The following is a 22,838-nucleotide window of genomic DNA, read 5'->3' as shown; positions in this document are numbered from 1 at the left end:
TAATTGATGGTTAGCTTGGCCACATGACCCATTTTGGCAAATAGGATATTAGCAAATACGATGTAAGTAGGTGCCTGGGATGTGTTTTATGTGTTGGGGCTTTCCCTCTTGTGCTTCTGCTGTTGTGTTGAGAAGAGCTTTTCCTGGACAACTGCTCCTGCTTCCAACTGATTCTCACCATGAACACATGTGGATCCGATATTGAATCGGAGATGCTCACCTATGACCAGACAAGATGAGCCACTACAATCATCTTGTAGACATGTGAGGAACAAATATTCATTGTCATATTCCTTGAGATTTTGTGAGGTTGTTATATAGCAATAGGTAACTGATACATTCCATGTTTTGTGCTGGTCTCAGCTTATCAATAACTAATATTGCAGCTGGGCCAGTCTTTGAGGTTCTTGTTATGATTGCAAGATACCTTTCAGCAATAACCACCAGGAAACTTTGAAAAAAATAAAGGTTTGTTACTTATAGGACATGGCAACTACATAGCACACCTGAGATCACACAGCAAAGTTGCAGGTAGAGAGAGAGAGAACACATGGGCCTGGAGTTCTGCTTTTATTGAGGTTGAGGGTGGGAGCCTAGGGTTTGGCAGGCTCACTATTGGTGAATAAGAACAGAAATTTGAAGCTAGCAAGGAGAAAAAACAAGTGGCCCAAATGATCAGTTATTGAAATCAACCAAGATCTCTAAAACGAAGGTGCCTCAGTTGAAAAAGTTGGCCTGGCTCTTTATCTAGTTGTGTGTCTGGCAATTTGTTTATTCAAGATAGCTTAAGTCAGGCATTTGCATTGCCAAAAAGAAAAAAAAAACACTGTCAGGATTTACTCTACACTCAATCATTCAGAGATCAGGAAAGGAGAACCACATTTGGAGTATGAAATTTTCTTCCAGTGGGATCATACTATGTATACCATGTTATAAAATGTTTTTAACTTGTCATTATAACGTGAACTTTTTTAGCTATCAATAAATATTTTTCAATTATACCTTTTTATGGATTTCATCATATAGGTATGACATATTTTATTTTAACTTTTTCCTATTGTTGAACAGTAAAATTGTGTCAAGCTCTCCAATGCTTTATTACTATAAATAATACTGTGATTATCACTTTGTGTTAAAATTTTTGCTTAGATTTCTGATTATTTTCTCAGAAGAGATTCCTATTTTCTTTTCATTATTTTTTCAATTCAAAGTATTTCCAATTTTATCTATAATCTCTTCTTCTTTGACTTATTTGTTATTTGAAAATGTGTTGTTTAATCATTCTTTTCTCAAATATATTTTTGCTAAATTGACAGGAGATCAGAGCTCCAGGCTCCTGTCTTCTCTTTGTCCTTTGGTCATCCTGACTTGGATAATTCTGACTTTAACTACTCTATATACTTTTTAATCTTTAGCTTTTCCTTGTAGGTTTCTTCAATTCCTCTATCATTTCCTCCAAAATAGAGACCTTTGTGACAATTGTCATCATCTCGTATGTCATCATCATTCCCTTCTGCTGTGTGTGATAATCCAGTTTTCCCAACACCATTTATTGAAGAGATTATCCTTTCCCCATTGAGTATTCTTGGCTCCCTTGTCAAATATTAGATGACCATATATGCTATGGTTTATTCATGGGCTCTCATTTCAGTTCCATTGGTCTCTATGTCTGGTTTTTTATGTCAGTTCCATTCTATTTTGAAATTAGGAAATATGATGCCTCCAGCTTTGTCCTTTCTCAAGATTTCTTTGGCTATTCTGGATCTTTTGTGGCTCCATACACATTTTAGGATTGTTTTTTCTATTTTGGTGAAAACTGCCACTGTAATTTTGATAGGGATTGCATTGAGTGTATAGACGGCTTTGGGTAGTATGAACATTTTAACAATAGTAATTCTTCCAGTTCATGTGCATAAAATATCTTTCCATTTATTTGTGTCTTCTTCAATTTCTTTCATCAAAGTCTTATGGTTTTCAGTGTAGAGATATTATATATCCTTGGTTAAATTTATTCCTAAGTTTTTATGTTTTTGATGGTATTGTGAATGCTATTGTTTCTTTACTTCTTTGCAGATATTTTGTTGTTAGTGTCTAGAAATGCAACTGCTTTCTGTATGTTGATTTTGTATCTTACAACTTTACTGAATTCATTGATTAGTTCAAAATTTACTGAATTGGTTGATTAGCTGAATTCACTGACTAAGTTTTTGGTGGAGTCTTGAGGATTTTCTATATAAGATCACGTCATCTGCAAACAAAGACAATTTTACTTCTTCCTTTTCTGTTTAGATGCCTTTTTATTTCTTCTTGCCTGATTGCTTTGGCTAGGACTCCAGTTCTATGATAAATAGGGGTGGTGTGAGTGGGCACTCTGACCTTTTTCCTGCTCCTGGAAGTGAAACCATCAGCCTTTCACTGTTGAGTTTGATGTTAGCTGTCGGCTTGTAATATATAACCTTATTATGTTGAGGTGGTTTCTTCTATACCCAATTTGTTGAGAGGTTTTATTACGAAAGGATGTAGTGTTTTTTCAATGCTTTTATACATCTATTGAGATGAATCTTTCATTCTATTATGGTGGTGTATCACATTTATTGATTTGGATATGTTGAACCATACTTCTATTCCAGTGATGAAGGCTGCTTAATCATGGTGTGCAATTCTTTTAATGTGCTGTTAAGCTGTTTGCTAGAATTTTGTTGATTTTTCTGTCCATATTCATCAGGGCTATTGGCCTGTAGTTCTCCTTTTGTGTAGTGTCCTTCTCTGGATTTGGTATTAGCATAATACTGGCATTGTAAAGTGAGTCTGGGAGTGTTCCTTCCTCTTCAATATTTTGGAAGAGTTTGGGAAGGTTTGGTATTAATTCTTTTTAAAATGTTTGTTAGAACCACCAGGGAAACCATCTGGTCTTGGGCTTTTCTTTGTTAGATTTTTGATTACTGATGCAATTTCCATACTTGTTGATCTGTTTGGACTTTCTATTTCTTCCTGATTCAGTCTTTGTAGGTTGTACATTTCTAGGAATTTATCTGTTTTTTCTACATTATCGATTTGTTGGTGTGTAGTTGTTCACAGTAGTCTCCGAAGATGTTTTGTATTTCTGTGGTATCAGTTCTAACATCTCATCCTTCATTTCTGATTTTATTAATTTGTCTCCTCTCCTTTTTCTTAGTTAGTCAAAGTCAAGGTGTGTTAATTTTGCTTATATTTTCCAAAAACCAGATCTTAGTTTTGTTGATCTTTATTATTATTTTTCTGGTTTCCATTTCATTATTTCTGCTCTGGTCTTTGTTATTTCTTTCTTTCTCCTAAATTTATACTTGTTTTTCTTTTTATGTGCCTTGTGGTGTAAAGTTAGGTTGTTTATTTGAGATCTTTCTTTTTTTCTTACTGTAGTCGTTTATCATTATAAATGTTTCTATTAAAACTGCTTTTGCTGTAGTCCGAAAGTTTTGGATGTTGTTTCTCCATTCCTTTTGTCTTAAGATATTTTTTATTGAGGTAACATTGGTTTAAACATTATGTAAATTTCAGTGATACGTTATATGTCTCAAGATATTTTTTGATTTCTTCTTTAACCCTTGGTTGTTTGGGAATGTCGTTTCATTTCCACATATTTGTGAATTTTCTAGTTTTCCTTCTCTTATTGATTTTTAGTTTAACACCAGTGAGGTTGGAAAAAGATACTTTGTTTCTGTGATTTTAGTCTTTTTAAATTGCCTAAGACTTGTTTATGACCCATCATATGATTTATCCAGGAGAGTGTTCTGCATGAATTGAGAAGAATGTACATTCTGTTGCTAATGGATGGGATGTTCTGTATATGCCTGTTCAATTGATTTGGTTTAAAATATAGTTCAAGTTCAATGTTTCCTCCTGTATTTTCTGTCTGGATGATCTAACCATTGTTGAAAGTGGGCTATCAAAATCACCTACTCTTTGGGTTGTTGTTTATTACTCCCTTCAGATCTGTCAGCAATTAATATAGTTAGATGCTCTTATGTTTAGTGCATACTTTCTAAAATTGTTATATCCTTTTGATGAATTAATCCCTTATCATTATATAATGACTTTGTCCTTGTGATCAATTTTAACGAACTCTATTTTGTCAGATATAAGTATAGCTACTCAGATCTGTCAGCAATTAATATAGTTAGATGCTCTTATGTTTAGTGCATACTTTCTAAAATTGTTATATCCTTTTGATGAATTAATCCCTTATCATTATATAATGACTCTGTCCTTGTGATCAATTTTAACAAACTCTATTTTGTCAGATATAAGTATAGCTACCCTTGCTTTCTTTTGAATTCAAGTTGGCTGGAGTATCCTTTTCCATCTTTTCACTTTGAGCTTATGTTTTTCCTTAAAGCTGAAGTGATTATTTTGTAGACAGCATAGAGCTGTGTCTTGTTTTTTATCCATCCAACCACTATATGTCTTTTGATTGGAAAATTTAATTCATTTACATTAAGAATCATTATTGACAGGTAAGGACTTACAATGCCATCTTATTAATTGTTTTCTGGCTACTTTGTACTTCCTTTGTACCTTTCCCCCTCTCTTGCTACCTTCTTTTGTGAATAATTTTCTGTTGCAGTACGCTTTTGATTCGTTTCTCCTTATATTTTGTGTATCTACCATAACTTTTTGTTTTGTGATTACCATGAGACTTACATAAAACATTTTATAGATAGAACTGTCTATTTCACCTGATAGTAAGTTAACTTCAATTACATACAAAAACTCTACCTTTCTACTCTCCCCACTTTCATGTTTTGATGTCACAATTTACTTCTTTTTATATTGTGTATCCATTAACAAATAATGTAGTTACAGTTATTTTAGTACTTTTGTTCTTAAACTTTTATACTAGTGTTATGTAGTTAAGACACTGCCATGTTATGGTATGAAAATATTCTGAATTTGACTATTTACTTACCTTTACAAATACATTGCCTATTTTCAAATGACTAATTAATGTCCTTTCATCAGCTCGAAGAACTCTTTTAGCATTTCTTGTAAGGCAAGTCTAGAGGTGATGAACTCCCTCAGCCAGTGAGTATGGCTTCAAATGCAAACCAATGAATCCAGGGTCCATTCCCCCAAATTCTCCTTTATCAAGCTCTCAAACACTGGGCCACTAACCACCTCCCCTAATCATTGCAGAGCTATGTTCCAGACAACTGGAGACAGCCTTTATGCCCCAGAAGAGGCTGAAAGTTTTCAAAGTATCCAATCCTAAACCTACTTACTGTGCCTTGCCCATTCTTTCCTGTCCAAAACACAATAAAGATTCTTGTTCAATTTCTTCCTCTTTTTCTACCTCCTGATCAATCCTGCTGCTTCCTTGTTTGGTGCCAAAGATGTGGCACACTCGATTCTCTTGGGAACTGTGTATGTGAAAAAATGTCTTTAAAAAAAATGTTATTATTCTTTAGAGCATTTTCAGGCTCACGGCAAAACTGAGCAGAAGGTACAGAGATTTCCTACATATCTCTTGCCTCCCCAAATACATAACACCCCCATCAGCAATATCCACCTTCAGAGCTGTACATTTGTTATGATTGATAAGCCTACATTGATACATCATTACCACCCAGGATCCATAGTTTACATTAGGGCTCTTTCTTGGTGTTGTACATTCTATGGATTTAGATAAATGTATAATGACATATATCCACAATTATAGTGTCATACAGAGTAGCTTCATTGCCCTAAAAATCTTATTCATCCAAAACTCTTCACTACCACCTGGCAACCACTGATCCCTGTACTATCTCCATAATTCTGCCTTGTCCAGATCGTCATAGAGTTGGCTTCTTTCAGTTAGTAATATGTGTTTAAGTTTCCTCCATGTGTTTTTGTAGTTTGATAGCTCATTTATTTTTACCACTAAATAGATTGTCTAGATGTACCAAAGTTTATCCATCCACGCACTGAGGGACATCTTGGTAGCTTTCAAGTCTTGGCAATTATGAATAAACCAGCTATTAAGCTCCATGTGCGGGTTTTTGTGTGGACTTAGGTTTCAACTCCTTTAATAAATACTAAGGAGCACAATTTCTAGATTGTGTAGTAAGACTAAAGTTTTGTATGGAGCTGCCAAAGTGGTTGTACCATTTTCTGTTCTCACCAGCAATGAATGCGTTCCTATTACTCTATATCCTTGTCAGCATATGGTGTTGTCAGTGTTCTTGATTTTGGGCATTCTAATAGGTGTGGAGTGGTATCTCATTTTTGCTTTAATTTGCATTTCCCTGATGACAAATGATGTGGAATATCTTATTTGCCATCAGTATATCTTCTTTGGTGAGGTATCTGTTAATTAGAAGATAAAAACAACGACAAACAAACACATAGCAATGGAGATTGGATTGGTGGTTACCATAGGGGCAGGGGGGAGGGTAAAAGGGGTGATTAGGCTCACATGTGAGGGGATGGACTATAATTAGTTTTTGGGTGGTGAACGTGATGTAATTTACACAGAATTTTAAATATATTATGATGTACATCCAAAAGCTATATAATGTTATAATCCAATGTTACTGCAATTAAAAAAATAATTAAAAACCCAAACATATTAACTCTTTGCTTACCACATATATTTTCATAAATTTTCCCAGAGTTGCTCATCTTTGAATTTTGTTTATGTTAGGGCTTTTTCTTTTTTCTTTTTTTGTTATTTTGGTTTGCCATATAAAAGTTTTAAACGTTTATGTAATCAAATAAACAATTTTTTTCCTTTAAAAAAAAAAAGACCTTGGTCCATTTTCAAATCAGCTCGTTCATTTTCTTATTTAGTTTTCATTGATTGTATATTTTGGATAATAGTCCTTTATCAGGTATATATTTTTCAAATATTTTTTCAGAAACTATCATTTCAGTGAGAGTCATCTCCTGATTGTTTGGCTTTGCCTTACCTAAATAATGATAAAACCTGTGTTTTAAAACACTGTCCTTTACCCTCACTGGATAAGATCACATTTGGACTTGCCAACTTCTCAAAGTCCAGACTGAGAAAGGAAAGCCAGGTCCTCTCCTTTTTTCCATCTAGCCCCTCTCCTACAAGGCTGGTGTCCTCTATGAGGGTCCACTCATCTCTTTTGTGGCTGTCACTGGAACACTTTCACTCTTCGGAAGAACCCAGTAGGGCATCTCCTTGGTTTTGCAGTAAATGAAGGCTTCAGAGTTTGGGTTAAAGTCATCCTAGTCACAAAAACTATATAGTTTTCACTGTAGGATGCAGCTGCAAGATGTGCATTTATCTGAGAATCAAGTTTTCAGTTTAACTTGGAGCTCTCCTAGATTTGAGACCACAAATTTCCAGCCATTGTGATAAGGTAAGCATTAAAGAGAATGTGATTTTTTGAGTCAGTCTAAATATGTGTTTGTATCTCTTATTAGGCTTTTACTAATGTGCAAGCTTGATCTAAGTATGTTAATCTTTTTTAAACTCTGTCTACTTATTTGTACAATGCAAACAATACCTACCTCATATGGTTGTTATGAGTACATATTGCATAATTTATAGCAATATTGTAGCATACAACCAGACACTCTTTCATTTCTCTTTTTCATTGTCCCCTCTCATTATATAAAAAAATCTCATTTAACATGATAATATTATTTGGCCTTAATCATCAGGAGGACAAAAAACAACCCATTTCATGAGTTTCTCAGGACTTCAAGGCTGAGGTACATAATATTACCAACAGTTTAGAATACTGAGACTCAGAGAAAATTGTAGCAAATATGACAGAAAATTTTATGTCAATGTTAATTGGTATCATTCCTCCTTCCATTTAGATAGGTAGGTTTTGCAATTCCTCTTCCCCTAATCCACCTGTCAGATAAAATGAGGTTGACTTTTAAGGAGTTTGAACCAGAAAGATATAGAGAGGGGCCAACAAGACTATCAGAGTGAGGGAGGTGGCTCTTTTCTGAAAAGGGGGAGACAAAATTTAAGACTGAGTACTAAATGGTGAGGTCTGCAGACTCTTTCACCTGCTGGATTCTAAGAATGTTTGTAGCCGTTCTATGGTCATCCTCTTCGACCCCTGAAATTAGAAGATTGTAGGGCACTTCTCTGGTGAAATGAGCTTGCCTAAGAGGGAACAACTACAGACACTGTTAGATGCTTGGCCTCTAATAAAGTGACCCACATAGATCAACCTTTCCTGAAAGCAAAGTCCACTAGTTGAAAAGTCCAGACCAATTACAATGAGAGTTCAGTCAACTTGTTACTGACTGTCTCTTAAATACATTAGGACAACCTAGTATCACTAGGGATTTGTGGGATGATTGTATATCAAAAAACAAAGAAAAATGTCTTCCAAAAATAGAATGTTATGTGGTTGTTTCCCTCTCAATTTGCTCAGTGAGGTGGCCTGTATCTGCTGCAATGTGTTAAGCCAGAGAGGTACCATGTTTTTATTAGTCAGACTCATTCTGATTGCAATGGGCAGGGAATTCCTATGGGAGTAATCTATGTAGGCAGCCTACTGGGCAGAGATGCTGGAGAAACAGATGCTGTGACAGGAACATAGCATTGAGGCATTCCTGAGCTAGAACAGAGGAGTGGGAGGAGCTTGCAGAGCAGCCATCTTGGAGTCTCTAGAGGACACTTCTTTATCTGTTTATCCATTGTTCTGATTCTCTTCATCTTTCCTCTTCCCATGTCTCTGCTTTCTCAGTTGGAACCTGTTGGGCCATAATAGTACAGAGCATGACAGGGGCCAGCACTTTGATGTTTTCCCTAGGTCATCCAAATGTTCTGACTTAGTCTTCTGATTTGGTAACTCTTTCCTCTCAGAGGCTCCCCTGGACTCTGAGGCTGACCAACAGGGATGTGTCTCTGTTGACTTTGCATTTTCGCAGCAGTTTGCCTGTAATTTGGTAACTCTTTCCTGGGATAGCTGACATTTTTAGAAGGTTTTCTGTCTGGATTTCTGAAACAGAGGAGAGGGAGAACAATGATGTAGAGGAAGGGAGTTGGTCTTGAGGGAGAGCTTCTTACTCTCCATTGTAAACTTCCAGAAAGAGGAGAAACAACTCTTTTCCCCATCAGTGGTTGAAGAAAGAGACAGTGGGGAGATGATGAAATATCCTTGGGAAGTGTAGTAAGCAAACATCACTGACAAGGAAGAGAATCAGAAATCCAAATTCCCAAATGGCCCATGTTTTCATAAATAGGAGTTCTGGATTTTCTGAATTACAATCTAAAGCAATAGATAGATATGTGTGTATTTGTTTATGTTTGTATGACTCATTGAAAGAAGAAAAGGGAAGTCTAAAGGGAAGAGTTGTGACCATTATCCAGGATCTATTTGTGTGACAGGGTTTGTTATGCACTTCATCTAAGTCATGCAATCAATATCTCTGGATGTGGATGTAAAGAAGCAAAAACAGACAAATGGGCCTACATCAAACTTGAGCACTTCTGTGAATCAAAGGACACAACCAATAGAGCAAATAAGAAAACTACAGAATAGGAGAAAATATTTACAAATTATATATGTGATAAGTTAAAATCCAGAATGTGTAAAGAACTCCTACATTTCAATAACAAAATAACGCAATTAGAAAATGGGAAAAGGACTTTGCTATAGACAAAATGTGTATGTTCTCCTAGAATTCATATGTTGAAATCTAATCCCCATTGTCATGATGTTGGGAGTTGGGCCCTTTTGGAGGTGATAAGATCATGAGGGCAGAGACCTCATGAATGGGATTAACACGGTTATAAAAGAGACCCCAGAGAGCTCCCTTTGCCTTCAACGATATGAGGTTATAGTAAGAAGATGGTTATCTATGAACCAGTAAGTGGGCTCTCACTAAACACTCAATGTGGTAGGTCCCTGATCTTGGACTTGTGGAGGCTTCCAGAACTGTGAGAAATAAATTTATGTTTTTTTTTATAAGACACTTAATCCATGCATTTTGTTATAGCAGCTGAATAGAACTAAGAGAGACTTGAACAGACATTTAACCAAAGATGATATATAAAAGGCCAATAAGCAAATTTAAGATGCTCAGAACCACTAATTATCAGAGAATGCAAGTCAAACCCACAATGAGATATCACTTCACACCTATTTGGATCACTAATAAAAAAAATACAGAAACCACCCAAGTGTTGGTGAGGATAGAAACAATTGGAATACTTGTGCATTTTTGATGGGTTTGTAAAATGATGCAGCTGCTATGGAGAACAGTATAGAGGTTCCTCAAAAAATTAGAAATTGAACTACCACATGATCCAGTAGCCTACTTCAGCAATATACCTAAAAGAATTGAAAGCAGGACCTCAAAGACATATTTATACACCCATGTTCATCCCAGCACTATTCACAATAAGCAAAGAGGTGGGAGCAACTCATTGTCCTTCACCAACGAATGAATGAAGAAAATGTCGTATATACATACATCGGAATATTATTCAGCCTTAAAAAGTAGGAAATTCTGTCGCATTTACAATATAGATGGATCTTGAGGATATGATGCTAAGTGAAATAAGCCAGTCACAAAATGACACTTACCATGTGATTTCACTTATATAAGATATTTAGTCAAATTCATAGAAACAGTAGTAGAATGGTGGTTACCAGGGGCTGTAAGGAGGAAGAAAACGATACTTGTTGTTTAATGGGTATAGAGTTTTAGACTTGCAAGGTGAAACGTTCTAAAGCCCTATTTCACAACAATGTGAATATACTTAGCACTCCTGAACCATACACTTAAAAACAGTTAAGATGGTAAATTTTATGTTGTGTTTTTTTACCACAAAAAAAGTAAATAAAAAGTATAGCTAATAAAGTGTTATATAACATATATTCCTGCCTCTTACCTTGACAAACTGCTTTCATAATTCTGGAAGGCCAGTTTCAAATTTACAATCTTGAGAATCTTTAAAGTTCCACGCCAAAAAGTGGTAGCACAGGCAGAGCTTCCCTGGTTCCCAGGTGCCTGCCCATGGGCCACAGCATCCTCCCTCTACTTCTCACTCCCACTCTCTGTACAATGTGAGGGGCCTACACATGCACAGGTATAAACAACTCCAGTCCACATGCCCAATTGCCATCCACATCCCTTGCATACAGCTTCTGCTTCACCACTTGATGGAGTGAACACAACAGTCTGGTCTGCTGTTGGAAGGATGGACTCAGAGAAAAGGCTTGCAGAGGCTCTGAAGGCTGAGGAGTCTAGCTCCAGGTCAAAAATCTATGTATGATCTTTCAGGCCTGACAATAGGCAATTATGAGGGCTTTTCCTGGCAGGCCTCAGAGTGTAAAGGTCCAGCTGGCTCTAGCCTTCCAAGTGTGGCAAAGGAAATACCCAACTCCAAGCAACTCTGGCCATCTCGTCTAGGCTCATATGGGTTCTTTGGTGAATTCTACCAAATATTTAAGGAGGAAATTACACCAATTTTCTTTAATTTCTCTTAGAAGGTAGAAGCAGAAGGATTGCTTCCTACATCATTCTAAGAGGTCATCATTATCCTGATACTTAAAGCAAAGGCAGTAGAAAAAAACCCTAAAGACCAATATCAGTTATGGATATAGATGCAAAAGTAATCAACAAAATATTAGCAGCAACCCCCCCAAAATTAGCAAATCAAATTAGCAAATATAGAAACAATGTATAAAAAGAATTATACACTGTGACTATGTGAGATTTATCCCAGTTATGCAAGGCTGGTTCAAAATTCAAAAGTTAATTAATGTAATGTATCACATAAACAAGCTAAAGAAGAAAAATCACATAAGCATATCAATAGATGCAAAAAAAGCATTTGACAAAATCCAAGATCCATTTATGATATAAAATCTCAGTAAACTAAAACTAGAGAAAAGCTTCCTTTATTGAAAAAGAACATTTACACAAAACCTACAGCTATCACCATACCTAGTGGTGAGCAACTGGAAGCTTTCTCACCAAGGCAGGAAAAAGGCAAGGATGTCCCTCTCATGACTGCTTTTCAATTAGTCTTAGCTAATGCAGTAAGACAAGAAAAGGAAATAAAAATTATACTGATTTGGAAGGAATAAATAAAATTGTGTTTATTCACAGATGACATAGTGGCTTATGCAGAAAATCTGAAAGAATCATCAAAGAACTCTTGGAACTAATAAGTATGGTTAAAGAATACAGAGTTAACATACAAAAGTCAATCTCTCTTCTATGTATCAGCAAAGACTAAGTGAATTTGAAATTAAAAACACAATGCAATTTACAGTACCACTCCTCAAAATGAAATACTTAGGTATAAATCTAACAAAATACATACAATATTTATGTGGGGAAAACTACAAAATTCTGATGAATTAAATCATAAAAGAGCTAAATAAATGGAAAGGTATTCCATGTTTGTGGAAAGGAAGACTCAATATTGTCAAGATGTCTGTTATTCTGAACTTGATCTATAGGTTCAATGCAATTCCAATCAAAATCCCATTTGGTTATTTTGTGGATATTCACAAATTGATTCTAAAGTTTATATAGAGAGGCAAGAGTCAGTATATTTTGGGTAACAGTTCTTTATCATATATGCCTTTTGCAAATATTTTCTCACAAACAATCTTTTCAATGGCAGTCATCAGCAGATCTGTTGACTTTGCCATACCTAAATAATAATAAAACCCATATTTTAAAACACTGTTTACCCTCACTGCAAGAGATCACATTTGGATTTATCTACTTCTCAAAGTCTGGACCGAGAAAGGAAATCTAGGTCCTCTCTTTTTTTCCATCTATTCCCTTCTTCTTATAAAACTGGCTTCCTGTAGGACCCTCATATTTCTTTCACGGTTTGCACTGGCAACTCTTTCACTCTGCAGAAGAACCTAGTTCTATCTCCTTGGCTTTGCAGTAATTGAAGGCATCAGAGTTTGGATGAAAGTTAGCTTGATCACAAAGCCTATGTAGTTTTTACCGTATGACACTACTGCAAAATATGCATTTCTCTGAGAATTTAGTTTTCTTTTTAACATTGAGCTCACCTAGATTTGTGATAATAAATTTCCAGTTGTTGTTATAGTTTAAGCATTAAAGAGAGCCTGATTTTTCCTAGTTGGTCTAAATAAATGTTTGCATTCTTTTCTGTCAGTGAACAAAGATATATCTAAAATAATTGAAAGTAGGACCTCAAATACATCTCCGTTTGTTTTGTGTTCTCTCAAGCGCAAATTACAATTAATTTGGGTAATATTTTTCTCTACAGAAGATGATAAATCAATGAAGAGCTCTCAAACTCATTGCTAAAATTTCTAAATTTATGTTACGTTACAATAAAGATAGATACATGTTTACCAGAGGGCCAAGGAAAAACAAAGAAACAAATAATTGATCTCAAAAGGAAAAAAAGTGAGCTTAAAACCAGCAAAGACTTAAGCAGAGTAAGGCATGAAAGATGTGAGAAGGAGAAAGGGAAGAATAAAGATGAGTAAATGCACATAATCTGTCACTTTGAGAAGTGGTTGTTCCCCATTCCAGTGAGTGAAAAATTTTAGAGGACTTCTTGCCTATATTTCTATCCCAGTTTTCAACCTGAGAAAGAATAATGACATTTACATCCAAAGAGTTTTCCCGTCAGTGTTTTCTGCACAGCAGCCTTTACCTCTTTATTCCTCAAGCTGTAGATTAGGGGGTTCAGCATGGGGATCACTGTGGTGTAGAACACGGAGGCCACATTCTCCTGGGCCAGAGAACTGGCCGTGGAGGGTTTTAAGTACATGAACGAAGCAGAACCATAAAATAATCCCACAATGGCAAGGTGGGAGCTGCAGGTGCTGAAGGCTTTGGACTTTCCCTCTCTGGAGTGGATATGGAGGATGCTGGAGAGGATGAAGGCATAGGAAAGAAAGATTGTTAAGCTGGTGACTATGATGTTAAATCCACCCACAAAGAAAGTTGTCACCTCAATATCATAGATGCTAGAGCAGGAGAGCTTCATGAGAGGGAGAATGTCACAAAAGTAATGAATGATGAGTTGCTCACAATACGACCGTTTTAACATGAGGCCAGTCTCCATTGTTGAGCCGATGAGCCCCATGGCATAGACCACAGCCACCAGCAGAGAGCAGACTTGATGAGACATGATGATGTTGTACAGCAAAGGGCTGCAGATGGCGACATAGCGGTCATAGGCCATCACTGTCAGCATGTAACACTCGGCAATGACAAACACAAGGAAGAAGTAGAGCTGTGACATGCACCCTGCATAGGAGATGACGTTCTTCTCCGACACAAAGTTCACTAGCATTTTAGGGGTAATGACAGAGGAGTAGCAGAGATCCACAAGTGTCAGATTGCTGAGGAAGTAGTACATGGGGGTGTGAAGCTGAGCATTCAGACAAATCAGTGTGAACATGCCCAGGTTCCCTAGCATGGTGACTGAGTAGATCCCAAGGAAGAGGAGGAAGAGGGGGAGCTGGAGCTCTGGCTGATTTGTTAATCCCCCAAGAATGAACTCTGTCACTGTAGAGTGATTTTCTGCAGCCATCGTTTTCTGGTTGGGAGCCCTGTGGGGAGGGGAGAGAAGAATCTCATGAAAAGCTGCATCTTGAACTGCTAGGTGAAACTAGTTTTGAGCACTCGGGGTCAGCAGAGCAATCCTGGATACTTTCGTGCTGCATCTTCCCCTCATCCTATTGTTTTCTGAGAGAGAGAGAGCAGATTCTGGATGTTTCAAAGATCATCAATATAAGAGGAAAAAGGGGCAAAATTTGGAATTTTTACCACTTTCCTGATTCTCAAATATCCTAGAGCAATGCTTCTTAAAGTACAATCCCTGGAGCAGCAGAAGCATCTGGAGACATTAGAGATGCAAATGCTCAGGCCTCACTCCAGACCTATCAAATCAGGAACTCTGAGGATGGGGCCCAGCAATCTACGTTTAACACTCTTTCCAGGTGATGCTGATGCAGGCAAAGTTTGAGAATCTTTGCCCTATAAGGAATGAATACCATATTTCATATTTTGTAGTTTGAGATATATTTTGCTTCAGACATGAAATTTCCCTGTCATCTATGCAATTCCTAAATATTCACTGAAAGTGAACATATGAATACCTTTCTCAAATTGATGCAGTGTGAGGGCTATATGGTAGCTACAACTGTATCATTGAGTACAATCAATTTCTGTATCTGAAAGATTAAGAAATTAGTGATATCAGTTCCAAAAGTGGTTGTACCACTAACATGGGATAATAATATTTAGAAAGTTCTTTTGAAGTACTCAGTTCCTATAAAAATGTGAGTTGTCACTAGGCATATGGAATTATTCTTAGTTTTTCACTGGACTTAAGGCTATAAGACAGTGGTTCTCAACATTGGCTCTATATTATAACTCTTTGGAACATTTAAAAAGAATTGATGCCTTGGGGGCAGTCTGATGGTCAAGTGGTTAAAGTTCCACGTGCTCTGCTTTGTGGCTCGGGTTTGCGGGTTCAGATCCAGGGCACGGACCTACTCTACTCATCAACCATGCTGTGGAGGCATCTCATGTACAAAATGGAGGAAGACTGGCACATATGTTAGCTCAGGACTAATCTTCCTCAAGCAAAAAAGAAAAAAAAAAAAAAGGGAAGATCGCCATCCGATATTAGCTCAGAGTGAATCTTCCTCACCAAAAAGAAAAAGAAATGTATTGATGCCTGTGTTCCACCCACAGAGGTTCTGGTTTAATTGATCAGTGGTGCAGCCTAGGCCCTAGCACAGAGTATAGTCCAGTAAGTGCTCAATAGCTATTATTATTGTTACTATTTTTATTATTATCAATCATAGTATTAAACCATGGCCTCATTATCTCCCTAATGGCAATGAACTAAATTATAGATATGTCCCTAGGGTGATCTATCATCATTGACAGATACAATACCTATAGACATTCCTGTCTCTGAGATGCATTTCTTAAGCTAAAACCATAAATTCTCACTATTTTAATCGCTTCCTTATATAATTACTAACTTTTGTGTAATACTCTTCAAAGGTCAATCTCACAAACTCCTCCTAAAATTTTTGGGTTTGAGAAGAAATGTGTTCATAGTAGTATTATCATTCCCATTTTCATAGTGAGAAAACTGAAGCGCCAGACACTGAGTGACCTGCCTGAGGACTACTAATCACTGGAGACTTGGAACTCAAACTGCTCTCTCCTGACCATGGGCTTCTTCCCTTGGCCCAAGTGTCTGTCCTTATAAATCTCCACACCTACAGCTCTAAAAATGTTGTGGGACAACATGCTTAGACTTGTGTTAGTTTCTGCATAGCATATGGAAAAAGAGGAATGTTATGTTGTCGTTTCCATTCACTGGGAAATTGAAGCTCTGAAAGTTAAATAAGTTACCCGAAGTCATACAACTAGCAAGAGGCAGAACTGGGCCTAAAACCCAGGACTTCTGACCCCCAGTCTATTTTCTTTCCACTAAACAATATAGTTTTGCTGTAGCTTATCTTTGTGTAGCACTTTATCATTATTTAGTCAACTTAACTTATTAAATTTTTGGAGATAGAGGGTAAATTTTTTTCCTATCTCAGGTGCATTTAACAAAAGCAACCTATATGCATTTTAGAAAATTAGAAATACAAATAAGCAAAAATAAAATGCTATTTTTCTGCTACTTGGAGATTAACACTTCATAATGACTATCCTTTCTAGACTTTTTTCTATGCATATATATATTTACATGTGTATGAATGTATAAGTATTTTTTAAAAAAACATTTTGTAACCAGCCTTTTAAGTGTAGGTCTTTGAAAAACATTGTCTCATTGATTCCTGTAATAATAACTCTGGCACTAACTGTATTTCATTTTCTTAGGTGTAAGACTATTTATTTATTTATTTTTTAAAGATTTTTAAAAAATTTTTTCCTTTTTCTCCCCAAAGCCCCCCAGTACATAGTTGTATATTCTTCGTTGTGGGTCCTTCTAGTTGTGGCATGTGGGATGCTGCCTCAGCGTGGTTTGATGAGCAGTGCCATGTCCATGCCCAGGATTCGAACCAACGAAACACTGGTCTGCCTGCAGCGGAGCGCACGAACTTAACCACTCAGCCACAGGGTCAGCCCCTGGTGTAAGACTCTTTAAATTCTTAGTATGTGGCATGAAGACAAGAAAATTTGCAGTGCATTGTAAATCTTATATGTTAAATTATTGGTGGTGAGATATTTAACTTCGTAATAACTACTATCAGAGATAGCTAAGATCTTTTAGTATTATTTCCATTTGTTACAAGGGAGAAAAATTTCTTCTAGATAACAATAGATTAATAAAATCTTACATATCCCCTTGTACCCAATTTGCACCTGTTAAAACAATAGGAAACATAGGAAGTCCACCTAGGATTGCCATTACCAGAAATCAAAGTGCTTTACAAAGAAGTGCAGACTGAACAGCATTCACTCTGCACAGCGCAGATGGGAAAATTTTATCAGCATTGATTGAACTTTTGCCCTCATAATCATCTAATAACACAAAATAGGCAAACATGACCCACATATTTGCTATCATTTACTACAATTATTACCTGTAGTTTTACCAGACCATCAGAGGCTCAAGATTTCTGCCAATGAGAACACAGCACACAAAGAAAAAACACAGAGGTGAAGGTAAACGTATGGTTAGAAATAACCTTCATTAGAAACAGGAGTCATAGAAGAAATATTTTCTCCCACAATCGCTTTAAATGTGTAATTAAATACCTGTGCTGAGACAAAATGGCAAACGGTCTCCTGGAAATCATAGAGGATGCCTTGGTTTCAACAATCAGAAAATAAATATCAGGAAAAGAGAGAATCATACAGATTTATATCTAGTCCTAAATTTACTCAAAGAGGCCTGCACAGCCACGATAAATGGGTCACTGAGATTTGGAGACTGCAGGGTTCTGTTTATATACATATATATATATATATTTATAGGGGCCTAACCTCTCCTGGGATGCAGTCACTTCAGAGACTGAATCCTTACTAAAGGAGCAATTAGCATCTTGGTTTACACCTGTGCTGTGAATCATGTTTTGTTTTGCATGTGTGTTAATTTTCTTTTTATTCGTAGAGTCATTTTGCAGTTTGAGAAACTTAAGTCTAATGCCAGCACTCAAATATTTTATGAACAGTAACTCCACCATCATCATCGTCATCATCATCACCACAACCACAACAACCTCAGTCATTACCATCAACATCATCAGTTACTATTGTTATTGTTGTTACTTATCATTAGTTATTCATCATTAGGCATAGTCAACTGGTCTTTAAATGTTTATTTTAAAGAGTTTTTAAAACAAATTCAATATTTTCCTAAAACAAACTATAACTTCAGTAAAGAAATGTTAAATCATAAGGAATGGTAAAATTTTCACCCTGCTGCTGTACCTGGAGACAGAGTGTGTTGAATGGCAGAAGGTTGAGTGACACAAGAAGGTAGACTGATAAGAAGTCTTTACTCATATATTTTCATTCATGAGGGAAATATGTTCATAAGAAAATGTGCTTTTCAAGAATACATTATCCATGAAAATGTTGCTAAGGAAGATTTTCAAAGTAAACTTTTTATTTTGAGATAATTGTATATTCACATGCAGTTGTAAGAAATAATGTAGAGAGATCCTGTGTACCCTTTATGCAGTTTCCCCCATTGGTATACAATCTACTGATCTCATTCAGGTTTACCTGGTTTTACTTATAGTCCTTTGTGTGTGTGTGTGTGTGTGTGTGTGTACATTTCATTCAATGCAATTTTACCACATGCATATGTTTGAGTATCCACCACCACTATTCCAATAAAAACAATTACTTCTCGTTCATTTTCTAATTTTCAAAATAATTATTTGGTTTCTTATTATCCTTTGAAGGTAACCAATTATTTTTCTTTAGTATCATTATATTTTCACTGTTGAAAAATATGTTTTATGTTTTTCAGTCCATTGCAATTATTATCCTTTTATTGCTCAAAATTTTCTATCTTTGGTCTACAGAATTCTCTACAGTTATCTCTTGAGTCTTTTTGACATGGTACTATTAGTCTCTAATACTAACTGTTCTCTGATAGGGTAAGATGTTCTGAGCTCATCACATACATTTATTTCTTCATTCCAGGTATTAAATATTTCTCCAAGCAATTTTTTTTAGTGGTAAAATGATGTTTCATGGCCAAAATTTAGGTGCTATATTTAGAATCATTGTTTCTGGTTTAGTTATTGTTTGTAGGCCATTTCTAAAAGAACTAGGAAATTTGGGACTATATTATTCCCAAAGGATATCTTTTTTATTAACAAAAGACCAGTAGTTTTACTAGGATACGTTTTGATATTTGTTTTTGGGCAGTTTTCTTAGGGGTGATGTTTCTTTTCAATATGTTACTTCATCTTTCTTTTTTAGCATTAGGAAAAATTCCTTGAATTATTTTTTTGGTATTTGTTCTGTCTCTAGCTTTGATTTTATCCTTTGGGGTTCCTATTGTACGTAGATTATATCTTCTTTGCCTTGCATCTACTTTTACTTTCTCATTAATTCTCTTCATTTATTTTTTTATCTTTATTTTTCCATTTCTTCTAAGGTATTATCTCTTGTGTTTATTCACTCTTTTGTTACTTCTAATTCAATCTTGATTTCCTAAATTATTTTTTCTTTTATTTCTAATAATTTTCTGAGTTTCATTGCCTAATGTATGAGTTTTTCTAATTCAGAGTTTTATTATTTTTCTATACCTTGTATCATTTTCAAAATGTGTGTTATCTCATTTTGAAATCATATAATAGTATTCATTTATTTGTGGAAATGTGGTGAGGACCATCTGAATTGCGACCCCCTCCCATAAGCCATCCACTATAAGCAATTAAGAAGCTGGACAAAATATGTAAAATAATTTTTTTAGACATTGGACAGGTATTTCTGAATCTAAGGCAGAAGAGGAGCAAATGAGGTGAGCCTTGTGTTAACCCTGACTTTTTTTCTAGAGATCCTTTCTAGATGATTGACTAAAGCAGGTATATACAAAGAAAGTACAGCAGCATTGGTGAGCTGAGAAGAAGCAGACTAGAGTTTTAGGAGGCTGAAGTAGCTGGAACATGTGGAGAAGCATATTGAAGTCACACAGAAAAAGAATTCAAGAAATCAGCATGGGGCTCTCCTTGTGTCTTTGAGTATAAGCTATGCATTTGTAAGATAAAATTCCATGAAGCTGGACAAAGAATAAATACTTGGGTACTTTAAGCTGAAAATTATTATAGCTTACACAATACTGTGAAGATGTTTGTGGTACACCAGTCAGTATGCTGATCTCTTTGCTCACCTGCAGGATTCCATAGAGACCAGAAGATTTATGTCTTAACATTAGGTCTAAATTAATTCCAGAATAAAACTTATACTTGATATGTACTCACAAAGGTTAAATCAAGCCTTAAAAACATCAAGCCAAATACAAGTAGCTTGACTGGCTGCCAGAACAAACTTTAAAACACTTTGAAGAAATAAAAAAAAACCAGTAGAGTGATGTCAGCAACATGGCAGAGTGAGCTATTCCCTTCGTCTCCCCCTTTTGAAGTACAACTTAATGAACATTCATTGACCAATAGAGGAAGCCCACACAGCACAACAGGATGCCTGAGAAACACACACAGCTATACATCTGGAGGGTGGATGAACTGGATCCCACGGAAGTGGGAGAGATAGGTAAGCATGCCCTGCTCTCCCAAGTAGCCCTGTGCACAGATATGAATGCTTTCCAATCTGGTGCAAGCACCAGAAAGTGGGAGCATGCATGGGGGCGACCATAGAAGGAGGTGGCAATAACGCTTAGCCTGCACTTGTGGTCACTCTCCTGGTGGGGAGGGGCAGCTCACCAAGCCCCTGTTCCACCAAGGAGCATTCATAACTCAGGTCCCAGCAAGGAAGCCCCACCTATCAAGCACAGTGGCCCCACGGACCACAAACTGTAAATGGAGACCTCAGCAGATCTACATGCTGGAGCAAATGCTTCTCAGTCACACGTGCAAGTTCTCATGGTCTGGTGGCTGTGGGAATGGGAGTGGCAGCTTTGAGCCCACTTGTGCTCACTTTCCTTGCAGAGAGAGGGAACCCAGTATGCCCCTGTGATGTCAAGGAGCAGCCCTAGCCTGCGTTCTAATGAGGAAGCCCAAACCACCAATCACAGCAGCCCCTTGGACCATGAACCATAAACAGAGACCTCAGTAGATCTACTTGCTGGGGCAAATGCTTCACAGGCATGCGAGTGAGGACTCACAGAGCTGCTGAGGCCTCAAAGAGGGAAAGGGTCTGAGTGGCTGTGGGAATAAGCATGGTAGCTTTGAGCCCACTGATGATCACTTTCTGGCAGGGAGGGGGAGATCTGAATGCCCCTGTGGTGCTAAAGAGTGGACATAGCCAAGTGAGGAAGGCCTGCCTGACAAGGAGAGGCCACACAAGTGCCTGAAAGCACCACAGACTGTGGCAAGCACTCATAATACCCCCACAGCTTCCTGCAGACAGGGTGGGGCCAGAAATGCTGCTCCTGCTTGCTTCTAGTGGTAACATGGGGAATCTACATTCTAAGAATACCACAAATGCCCCAACAAAAGATTAGTTCATCAAATACCATGAGAAACTGCAGCAACAATTCATACCAGAAGGAAATTACAATTCTCCAGAAAGCAACCCTGAAGACAAAGAATATACAACCTAGATGACAGAGAATTCAAAATAGCTGTCATAAGGAACTCAATGACTTTCAAGAAGACAATTCAAGGAACACAGCAATAAAATGAATCTCTTCACCAAAGAGATTGAAACTATTAAAAAAAACAAGCAGAAATTCTGGATATGAAAAACACAATTAATGCAATTAAAAATAATCTAGAACCATTAAGAAATAGGACTGATCTTATGGGGGAAAGAATTAGTCTTCTTGAGGTTAAAAATGTAGGAATTCCACAGGTGGAAGAGGAAACAGAACTAAGATTTTAAAACCTGAAAGAATTCTTTGATAAATATCTGACTCAATTAGGAAAAGCAACATAAGGATTATAGGTATTCCGGAGGGAGAAGAGAGGGAGCAAAAAGCAGAGAGCTTGTTCAAAGAAATAATTGCTGAGAACTTCCCAAACCTGGGGATGATTTCTGATTTACAGATAAATGAAGCTAATAGAACACCAAACTAGATCAATGCTAAAGGACCTTCTCCAAGGCATATAATAGTAAAAATGGCAAAAGTTTGTGATAAAGAGAAAATATGAGGAGCAGCAAGGCGGAAGAAAATAACCTACGAAGGAAACCTAGTCAGGCTTTCAGTGGATTTCTCAGCAGAAACTCTATAAGCTAGGAGGGAATGGAATGACATATTCAAAACAATGAAAGACAAAAACTTTCAGCCAAGAATACTCTATCCAGTGAAACTTTCCTTCAGATATGATGGAGAAATAAAAACTTTCCCAGGTAAACAAAAGCTGAAGGAGTTCATCACCACTAGACCTCTCCTACAAGGAATAAAGATGCCCTCACACTGGCAACAAAAAGGCAAAGGTCTACAAAGCTCTGAGGAAAGAGATAAATAGACAGACATGATCAGAAACCTACAGCTCTCTACCAGAACTGGGAGGGAAATACTCAATTGCAACTTAAAAGAAAAAGGGAAAGAAAGTATCAAAAGTAATGCTAAACACTTCAACTTAGCCAAAACCGCATAAAATTAAAAATAGAACAATTTGTAACAGCAATTACTCCAAAGGAGAGAGGAAAGGGAAGGAATCTGCTTAGATTAACGGAGATAAGAGGCTATAAGAAAATGGACTATCACATCTCCAATATCTTTCATACAATCCTCATGGTAACTACTA

General features: G+C 36.7%; 1 protein-coding gene across 1 annotated transcript; it reads right to left on the bottom strand.

The window, feature by feature from the left end:
* Window positions 1-13,546: 13,546 nt before the first annotated feature.
* On the bottom strand, window positions 13,547-14,506 carry LOC103551592 (olfactory receptor 8A1-like). Its single transcript, XM_008521116.2, has one exon. It carries the CDS (start codon window positions 14,504-14,506, stop codon window positions 13,547-13,549), a length of 960 nt encoding a protein of 319 aa, XP_008519338.2.
* Between the last annotated feature and the right edge of the window lie 8,332 nt (window positions 14,507-22,838).

This window comes from Equus przewalskii, chromosome 6 (genome assembly GCF_037783145.1).
Source record: "Equus przewalskii isolate Varuska chromosome 6, EquPr2, whole genome shotgun sequence".
NCBI lineage: Eukaryota > Metazoa > Chordata > Mammalia > Perissodactyla > Equidae > Equus > Equus przewalskii.
The sequence above is the reverse complement of the archived record's forward strand: the minus strand, read 5'-3'. Positions and strand labels throughout refer to the sequence as shown.